The 10,929-nt window shown below is 42.5% G+C and overlaps 1 protein-coding gene across 1 annotated transcript; it reads right to left on the minus strand.

Moving 5' to 3' along the window:
* Positions 1 to 3,702: 3,702 nt before the first annotated feature.
* On the minus strand, positions 3,703 to 10,244 carry LOC112666903 (olfactory receptor 10H3-like). The gene is made up of 2 exons (XM_025458381.2): positions 10,151 to 10,244; positions 3,703 to 4,667 (listed from the first exon to the last, which is right to left on the minus strand). Exons 1-2 carry the CDS (start codon positions 10,242 to 10,244, stop codon positions 3,703 to 3,705), a joined length of 1,059 nt encoding a protein of 352 aa, XP_025314166.2.
* Between the last annotated feature and the right edge of the window lie 685 nt (positions 10,245 to 10,929).

Genomic DNA, 10,929 nt, shown 5'->3' on the forward strand with positions numbered 1-10,929 from the left:
CACCTCGACATTTAATTGTGAAGCTTGCAAATTCCAAAGATAAAGAGAAGATCCTTAAAGCAGCAAGAGACAAGAAATCCCTGACTTTTATGGGGAGGAGTATTAGGGTAACAGCAGACCTCTCCACAGAGACCTGGCAGGCCAGAAAGGGCTGGCAGGATATATTCAGGGTCCTAAATGAGAAGAACATGCAACCTAGAATACTTTATCCAGCAAGGCTCTCATTCAAAAGGCTCTCATTCAAAATGGAAGGAGAGATAAAGAGTTTCCAAGACAGGCAGCAACTAAAAGAATATGTGACCTCCGAACCAGCTCTGCAAGAAATTTTAAGGGGGACTCTTAAAATTCCCCTTTAAGAAGAAGTTCAGTGGAACAGTCCACAAAAACAAGGACTGAATAGATATCATGATGACACTAAACTCATATCTCTCAATAGTAACTCTGAATGTGAATGGGCTTAATGACCCCATCAAAAGGCGCAGGGTTTCAGACTGGATAAAAAAGCAGGACCCATCTATTTGCTGTCTACAAGAGACTCATTTTAGACAGAAGGACACCTACAGCCTGAAAATAAAAGGTTGGAGAACCATTTACCATTCGAATGGTCCTCAAAAGAAAGCAGGGGTAGCCATCCTTATATCCGATAAACTAAAATTTACCCCAAAGACTGTAGTGAGAGATGAAGAGGGACACTATATCATACTTAAAGGATCTATTCAACAAGAGGACTTAACAATCCTCAATATATATGCCCCGAATGTGGGAGCTGCCAAATATATAAATCAATTATTAACCAAAGTGAAGAAATACTTAGATAATAATACACTTATTCTTGGTGACTTCAATCTAGCTCTTTCTATACTCGATAGGTCTTCTAAGCACAACATCTCCAAAGAAACGAGAGCTTTAAATGATACACTGGACCAGATGGATTTCACAGATATCTACAGAACTTTACATCCAAACTCAACTGAATACACATTCTTCTCAAGCGCACATGGAACTTTCTCCAGAATAGACCACATATTGGGTCACAAATCGGGTCTGAACTGATACCAAAAGATTGGGATTGTCCCCTGCATATTCTCAGACCATAATGCCTTGAAATTAGAACTAAATCACAACAAGAAGTTTGGAAGGACCTCAAACACGTGGAGGTTAAGGACCATCCTGCTAAAAGATAAAAGGGTCAACCAGGAAATTAAAGAAGAATTAAAAAGATTCATGGAAACTAATGAGAATGAAGATACAACCGTTCAAAATCTTTGGGATGCAGCAAAAGCAGTCCTAAGGGGGAAATGAGTTCCTCAGAGAAAGAGAACTATCAGGATGGATGTGTAAACATATACTTGTGTATATATATATATACACGGGTGTGTATATGTCATATAACATATTTAATGTTACAATATGTTTTGAATTCATCTGTTTATTGCTTGTGGTTGTCTCAGACCCTTAAGTACATCTCATCTGCATGCAGTCCCTTTGACCAGGAAAGGGAACATAGTCACAGGCTCTGGATAAGGGCATCTCAGGTAGAACAGATTGGCATGAGTCATTAACACCAATAATTGTAAAATAATAAAATGGAACCCCAGGGTCTCATTGTCAGTGTTGATGTGTACAAAGTGTCTCTGTAACTCCTCTGGAGTCAGTGTTTCTCTCTGGCTGTGTGAAAGAGCTGTGTGCCCAGGCTGTACCTGCCCTCTTCCCTGAAAGGTGTCTATTCCTTGTAATGACAGCCCTCTCCTCCTGGTCACAACCACACTTCTCTCTGCAGGCACGGGAGAGAGAGGTGCATTCCTGATCACCAACTGCACACACATGCAGATTGTAATAGATTCCTGCTTCAGCACTTCAGGACACTGTGGCTGGGGACAAATAATCTCTTGCATTTTCTACTTTTCAAAAATGTGAATAGTAATAGATGTGGGTCATATCTAAATGTGCAGAAATAATAATTTGAGGGTAGAAAAGTGAGTGCACAGGAAACCCTTCCCACAACATTTGGCAAACAGCAGGCCCTCATATGTGATAGCCATTCTTAGGTTTATTATTATAGAACATATGCTGCTTGCAACTCAAATATCTGGCCACAACTTTTAGTAAGAATTTATACTTACATATACATATATATATACATATATATATATATATATATACACACATATACAGATGTATACAATGTAGATGAGAAATGTTGGAATGAAGGAGTCGCATGGAGATCTGTCTGACTCAAATCCTAAGGTTCTGGAAACCATATATTTATTTATACACACACACACACATACGTATATATACACATAAACATATATACACATATGTATACACATATATGTGTATATTTGTATGTGTGTATGTATGCACATGTGTATATGCATACATTTGTATATATATATGTGTGTGTGTGTGTGTGTGTGTGTGTGTGTGTGTGTGTGTGTATAGTTTCCAGAACCTCAGGATTGGAGTCAGACAGATCTCCATGCGACTCCTTCATACCAACATTTCTCATCTGCATTAAGGGTGTGATCTTCACATAGCCATCTCTCTCTGTGCCATCTTCACATAGCACTGTACCCTCCAACAACACATCCCCCATATAGAGTCAAGTAAAACACAGGAACGAGAAATTGATGTTTTACTGAAAGTAATGTGAGGCAATAGGAAAAAGAATTTCCATAAGTTATCAGAATGCGATACCCTTTTAACATTCTGTATGTTCTTAGGTAAACACTGAACCTTCTCCCCTACCCCATCTCTGTCTCTGTTCCTCTGTCTCTCTCTTTCTCCACTTTGCATTTTAGACATCTGTCACTCAACTCATATCAACATTGAAAACTGCCTAGGGTCTATCTCCTTCAAAGACAGTGCGAAACTATAAACAGTCAACCATCTCCTTGGAGACAAATAGTTTATGTTCTTTTGTGCATTTGTTATAATTAAAAGATAATACTTATAAAACACTGGACACATGATGGGATTAGCACTGGGTGTTATGCTATACGTTGGCAAATTGAACTCCAATAAAAAAATGAAATAAAATAAAAATAAAACATTGGACACAGTGCCTGATAAGAAAAGCCTCAATGCTGGTGGTATTTATTATTTTTTAAAAAGATTTTTATTTATTTAATCATGAAAGACACAGAGAGAGAGGCAGAGACACAGGCAGAGGGAGAAGTAGGTCCCCTGTGGGGAGCCTGATGAGCAATGCAATCCCAGGACCCCTGGGACTTGTATTGACCTGAGCCAAACACAGAGGCTCAACCACTGAGTCACCCAGGTGCCCTATGGTGCTATTTATTATTATGCTTATTTTTGTTTATTCTTTTCATGGCAGAGAGGAAGGTCCTTCTTTGCTTCTCCACTCAAGAAGAACCATTGACATTAGTGCCCAGACACATCCATGTGATGCCCCTACCAGTCCATAGGTAGATAACACATTCTTAGAAAGAAGTAATATGAGGGGGTTCATCACATGGGGTCAAGAATAAGAGATAATGATTGCTAGAACCTATGCAAGAGTGAGGAAAACCATGGTAGAAAAACAAATACCTAGCCTGCTCCAACACCTATGGATGCATCCAGCAATACCTATGCAGTATTTTCATATACTGATCCCTACAAAACTCCTATGGAATGAGTCCTTATTATTCGCAGCACTTCTGTCATATTTCCTCACCACAATATTTCCTCTAGCTGTCAGGAGCTAAGGGGACTGAATTTTCTCTGGAAGCTTTTCTTTATGGCATTCTTGAGCTCCTTATTCCTGAGGCTGAAAATGATTGGGCTGAGAAACGGGGTGAAGACTATATAGGTGGTGGCCATTAGAGTGTTACTGTCCGTAGAATGGGGGCCCTTGGGCTTGAGGTAGATAATGGAGGCAAAACCATAGTGCACAATGACCACAGTGAGGTGGGACACACAGGTGGAGAAGGTCTTGTGTCTGCCCTCAGCAGACGGGATCCTCAAGATGGCAGCCACGATGAAGACATAAGAGAGGACGATGAGGGATAAGCAGCCCATCAGAGCTGAGACACACACCAGAATCACTCCCAAGGTGACAGAGAATGTCTCCTTCCCACAGGCCAACTGTAGGAGGGAAAGCACATGGCAAGCAAAATGGTGGATCACGTTAGACCCACAGAAGGTGAGATGAAAAACTATCAGGGTCACCATCATCCCCATGACTGAGCCACCAGCCCAGGTCCAGGACACGAGGCGGGCACATCCACGGGGGCTCATGAGCACGTTGTAGCGCAGGGGGTGGCAGATGGCCACGTAGCGGTCATAGCCCATGATCATGAGCAAGAAGGAATGGGTGAAGCCAAACGTGAAGGAGAAGAACATCTGGGTGGCACAGGCCACAAAGGTGATGGAGCGGTGGCTGGAGAGCATGTCAACCAGCATGCGGGGGGTGAGGGTAACAGTGAACAGAATCTCAGAGATGGACAGGGCACACAGGAAGAGGTACATGGGCGTGTGCAGGCTGCGCTCACTCCAGACAGTAGCCATGATGAGCAGGTTCCCCAGCAGCGTGAACAGGTACATCAGCAAGTAGAACAGAAAGAAGACAGGCAGGAGATGCTGTGGGAAGGTGGAGAAGCCCACGAGGATGAATTCAGACACCATGCTATAGTTCTGACCAGCCACGGAAGCTGCATCTGCTGAGGCCAGAAAGGATATGAAGATACATGATTTATTCCATGAAGGACAAGGATGAGACAGTGTCATAAAACCTACATTTGATTAGTCACATGAATAAACCAAAAAGGAAATGCCATGAATTATATCAATCCAGGCAGCAATCCTGGATTACCAAATTTCAGTTCCTATTTATGATTTGAAAGTTGATAGATAATTGACATGTAACATTGTATTATTTTAGATAAATAGCATGATGATTAATATATGTATAAATCTTAAAGATTTTTTTAAAGGATTTTATTTATTTATTCATGAGAGACACAGAGAGGCAGAGACACAGGCAGAGGGAGAAGCAGGCTCCATGCAGGGAGCCCAATGTGGGACTCGATCCCGGGACTCCGGGATCACACCCTGAGCCAAAGGCAGACGCTCAACCGCTGAGCCACCCAGGGAACCCTTAAAGATTTTTAAAAAGCTTTTTCTAAACCTGAAACCGACTGAGACTTTCTTAACTAAGAATATATACTACAAAACTATCAAATAGTATATGATGTGGGAATTTATCAATGCATTATTTCAGAATCAGGAATAAGCAAGGCCACTCACTGTCTCTGCTGCTCATTAGGTGGGCACTGAAAGCCTGGAACAGTACTTGAGGAAAGATATAAAAAGAAGGAGTATCTGGATTGGAAGGGAAGAGGCGTGATCACCTATCTAGAAAAGTAAAAGAATGAAGGCACAATATATTAAAACAAAGAAAGAACACAAGCTGAAGAAGACTAGATCATCTTCCCAAACTCATAGCATTTCTCATAGAATTATACCAACAATAATCATGCAAAACATAGAATTTAAGGAAAAAGTAAGATAACATTACCATTAGTGACACAAACTATAAGGAGATAGCTCTCAAATATTTTGGCCTGAGGATTTTTCTTTTCTTTTCCTTTTTAACAAAGACTTTTGTTTATTTATTTATTTGAGTGAGAGAATGAGAGACAGCCTGATTTGGGGAAGGGCAGAGGGAGAGGGAGAAACAGACTCCCCACTGAACTGGGAGTCCAACGTGGGGTTCAATCCCAGGGATCATGATCTGAGCCAAAGGCAGACACTTAACCAACTGAGCTATCCAGGAGCCCCTGGCTTCAGGATTTCTTTATGCTAGAAAACTATTGAGTCCACTAGAAAGCTTTTGTTTGAATAAGTTATAACACTCCATTCTTACCGTATTAGAATTAAAACAGATTTTTTGAAAATATTTAGTTATTAACACATTTTACAGAACAATAACCAACATTTGATTCAACCTAAAGGAACAGTGTAATGTCAATATAATTAACATTTTAGGAAAGTAATTCCATCTTTTAAAAGATTTTATTTGTTTGTTTGACACAGAGAGAGAGAGTACAAGCAGAGGGAGTGACAGGCGGAGGGAGAAGGAGAAGCAAGCTCTGCACTGAGCAGGGGGCTCAATCCTAGGACACCCAGAACTAGACCTGAGCTGAAGGTAGACACTTAACCGACTGAGCCACCCAGGCACCCCAGAAAGTAACTGCATTTAAAAAACTCATTTAGTGAGAGTGTGGCTTTGTTTTATATATTTTTTTTTGTTTTATATTTTAACAAGTTTGTCCAATGCTGGCTGGGTGGGACACAAGACAATGTCTGTATCTATTCCTTCATTCAGCCTGTGGCTATATGCAGTTTTTAGTTGAACATATGACAAAAACACAGCCTCACCTTCATTGGAAAAGTGAGGACCTAATGGCCCCTAGAAAGGGTCTCTGGGACCCCAGGGTCCTCATATCACACTTTGAAAACCTCTGTTATAAAATATCTAGGAATTAGCCAAACACATGCAATATCTCCAAGGATAGAAGTTTTACCACTGATAGATATGTAGAAGACGGTCTGGATACATGAAAAACATGAAAGCCAATGTGCTCTCTTGGATGGGATGAGTTAATGTAACAATTATGTCAGTTCTTCCTCCAAATTATACCCAGTGCAACTGCATTTACAATTTAAGAAGTTAGGGACGTCTGGGTGGCTCAGCAGTTGAGCCACTGCCTTTGGCTCAGGGCGTGTCCTGGGGTCCTGGGATCGAGTCCCACATCGGGCTCCTTGCAGGGAGCCTGCTTCTCCCTCTGTTATGTCTTCACCTCTCTCTGTCTTTCATGAATAAATAAATAAAATCTTAAAAAAAAACAATTTGGGGATCCCTGGGTGGCGCAGCGGTTTGGCGCCTGCCTTTGGCCCAGGGCGTGATCCTGGAGTCCCGGGATCGAATCCCACGTCGGGCTCCCGGTGCATGGGGCCTGCTTCTCCCTCTGCCTACGTCTCTGCCTCTCTCTCTCTCTGTGTGACTATCATAAATAAATAAGTAAATAAATAAATAAATAAACAATTTAAGAAGTTAAATTTAAGGGGTATCTGGGTTGTGCTTGTCTCCTTCCCTCTGCACCTCGCCCACTCATGCACACACACACTCTCTCTCTCTCAAATAAGTAAATTTGATAAATAAATAAATAAATAAATAATAAATAAATAAAAATGGAATACACAAGAGAGATACAAAGATATCTATCCTCATATTGAGACTCACTTATAGACTCAGAATAATTTTAAAAATTGTGAGCCTAGGGATGTCTGGGTGGCGCAGTTGGTTAAGTGTGTCAGCCTTACGCTGGGGTCATGATACCACGGTGCTGGGGTCCAGCTCGCTGCTCAGTGACTCCTGCTTCTCCCCTGCTTGTGCTCTCTTACTCTCTCTCTGTCAAATAAATAAAATCTTCAAAAAAAAAAAAACAATTATGAGCCTAGAACAAACATGTATCATATGTATGATACTGGATAACGCTGGTTGGATGCCTCAGAGATATCCCTGCCTAATTCAAAACCCAATAAGTGGTAAAGGTGGCAGCACAATCAAACAGAAAAAATGGATTGTTTACTGGTTTGTGGTGGGAAAATGGTGATTTTGTGAAACGGTGTAAACCTGAGTTTGTGATTGTACACAAAGGTAGAATCCAGATGGATTTCACCCATAGAAGGGAATATGAGGTATGTAGGAGAAGGTGCAGGAGAACAACTTTGTGAACTAAGAGTGATGAAGTACTTTTAAGCAAACCTCAAAAACACAGATGGGAAGGTGATTTTAAAAAGACAAGAAAAAATTTTTAAATAAATAAAAAGACAAGAAATGGGTATATGAAGGTTTTATATATATGTCATTCATATATATATGAAGGTTTGTATATAAAGAAAGCATTTGAATTTTATAAGCATATCTTCTGTAAGAGCTGATGCCATTCTCACTAGTAAATGTTACTGATTGGAAAATGAAACAGAAATGAACTTCCCCAAAGAATTTGATCAAAAAAGGATGTCCCAGATCCATGAACAGGTATGTGGAAATTAGGAAAAGAGCATTTGTGTTGCTGAAAAGTGTCCTGGGAATACTATCTAAAATAAATATGAAACCAGTAACACTAAGGAGACCTCAATACAGAAATGAGCCAAGGACATGAGCAGAAAACTCACAGAAGGAGGCACACAGACACGTGAAAGGATGGTTTTCAGGTAAGGAAAGAGCTGAGGAAACGACCCTTGACTTTCACTATATACCTCTTCATTTCCCTGGATTAGAAAATGCCCAATGCAGGTGGAAATATGTGGAGAAAGCACTTCTCAGGGATGCTGGTGAGAACCGAGAATGGAGAAGCATAGACCATATGGGCTGTGTGCACCAGACATGTGCTCGGGACCATCTACCTCCATTGTCCCACCTGTCTGAAGGGAGCAAGTCGGAGGATGGTTCTGTAGCATTGCCTGTAGTGGGGAAATGGACAAGCCTGTCTGGGAATCGAAATTGGGAAGAGGGCAAGTCACGTGGGCTGAATGCAAACAGCAGAGCCCCAGGCAGCAGTTCAATGCACACATGGCAGCATAAATGAACCTGTAAAATGATCTTCAGTGAATGAAGCAAAAGCAGATGAACACTCCAGCGTAATTCCATTTGGGCACATGACAACTAGAGCACCTGAAATTATTCTGGATGATGCTGTAACAGTATCTACATGTCACTATACATTTGTCCAAACCCACAGATTATGCAACACAGACAGTGAACTCCTAATGTAACCTGTGGGCTGAGTTAATAATAATTAACTGGTTTACCAACTGGGACAAATGCACCACACCGATACCAGATTGGACAACCTTTAGCAGGCCTCAACCCACCAGATGCCAGTAGCATCCCTTCCCTCTCCATGAGATGTGACATCCAAAAGTTCCTCCACACATATAGAAACACTTCAGGAGAGCGGGGACAGATTCAGGCCCAAACAAGAATGCTGACTTAGAAGATTCAAAGGGCAGTAGGCTGGGTGAAGAATCCAAGCCCCAGAATGCACAACCTGAGAAGACCCCACTCCCACCTCCCCCACACACAGCAGCTGCCCAAGGCTGAGAGCTTGTCTAGTGACCCTTCTCCTAAACCCTGTCCCCATCCTGAGATGGGCCTTGCTCCCCACAACTCCGAGTATTGCCACCTACCCTGTAGCCTCCTGGTCCTCTCAGCCTGGGCTGCCTGTTCCAGGAAGCAGCCAGTGGGGGAGAACAGAAGAAGCTCTCCTGCCTGATGCTGTCAGCAGCACACAGGGGCAGGTGTGGGGCCAGACCTCAGGGCTCCTGGAACTGATGCTGTGTGCTTTAACCTGGCTGTAGCTTCCCAGCAGGCTGCTCCCCAGGGGCTCCCTGGGACACCAACCTGCAAGAGTTGCCCTCAGGGTCTGGAGGGGCCAGGAGGATCATCAGAGGGCCTCCAGGGACCTGCTGCCTCTACTCCTTCCTCCAACACTCCAACACAGCCAAGGTTCCCTGCTGTCTCGCTCTGCCCAGAGAGCCCCAGCCCCCACTGAGGACTGGGACTCCCAGTCTTGGGGAAGATAGGGGTGAATTAGATGCTGGATTAATCCCCTTTGGGTCAAAGTAGGGTCAAAGGGAAGGCAGGAGCTGAGCATCCCAGAGCGAGAAACCAGGACTCTGCCCAGGGGTCAAAGCCGCTAGAAGGCTTCCCACAATAAGGGCAGTTTAGAGCTGGGTCTCAGAGAGTGGTGTCTCTTGCTCAATGGAAGTGACCAAACAGTCCAGCCCTACCTCTCCTTGTGGTCAGTTCTTCCCTATCCCTGTTGGCCTGGTGGTCCAAGCCGGAGAGTCCACATTAACATATGCCTCTCTGGGATGTAATTAAACACATTTTGGTCTATGTGTTGTCTCTGTTTAATGACCATCTGATCAGAGAGTCTTTGTATGCTCCTGAGATGACTAGTGCCTGTGGCCTTAACAAAACAACACATCTGCCTCCAACTCCAATATCTGGTCTCACCTTTGAGTAATAGTTTGGATCCACAGAGGGCCCCCTTTCCTGATCCTCAGACAGATGCCTTCCCAAACCCCAGCCTGGGAGTCACTCAGAACTAAATTTCCATGGGACCCCTACCTTCATGTGTTGTGTAACCTCCACCAACAGATCTCATCTGCATGATAAGGGTACCTACAACCTTGACCTCTCTTGTGCCATCTTGAGATATCATTGTGCCCACAATACATGCCCCAGATAAGTTCAAGTAAAACACAGGAATGAGAATTGATGCTTTCCTGAAAGTAATATGGGGGGAAGAGTAAAGGATATCCATAAGATGTCAGACAGCAACACCTCTTTACCATCCTTTAAGTTCTAAAACAAGCGTGAACCCTTTCTCCCTTCCAGCTGTCATTTCTGTCTCTATCCTTCTATCTCTCATCCCTTCTTCTCTCATTGTCTCTTCCCTATTCTTTTGTGAAAATTGCCCTGTTACCAACCTCCTTGTCCTTCTTCATTCCTTTCCCAGATTTTGCCCCATATCCAATTTTAGGCAGTTTCTGTTCATATCAATTAAAAGGACTCCATCCCACTAGTTCTCTTCCTCTCTCTCTCCTTCAACTTCTAAACTCTTAACATAGAAAACCTCCCTTAGGGTCTATCCCTCCCAAAGCAGGAAGGAATTATGAACAATAAACCATCTTCTGAGGCAAATACTTTATTTTCTTTTGTGCTTTGCTATAATTTAGAAGACAATATTATGAAATACTGGATACAGTGTTTGATTTAAAAAGGGCCAATGCATGTGGCATTTGATATTATGCTATTTTTGTTTATCCTTATGGTGGAAGAGAGGAAAGTTTTCCATTGTTTGCCCATTCAAGAGGAACCCTGTGCATCATTAACAAGACATACCC

This window comes from Canis lupus, chromosome 20, assembly GCF_003254725.2.
Source record: "Canis lupus dingo isolate Sandy chromosome 20, ASM325472v2, whole genome shotgun sequence".
NCBI classification, from domain to species: domain Eukaryota; kingdom Metazoa; phylum Chordata; class Mammalia; order Carnivora; family Canidae; genus Canis; species Canis lupus.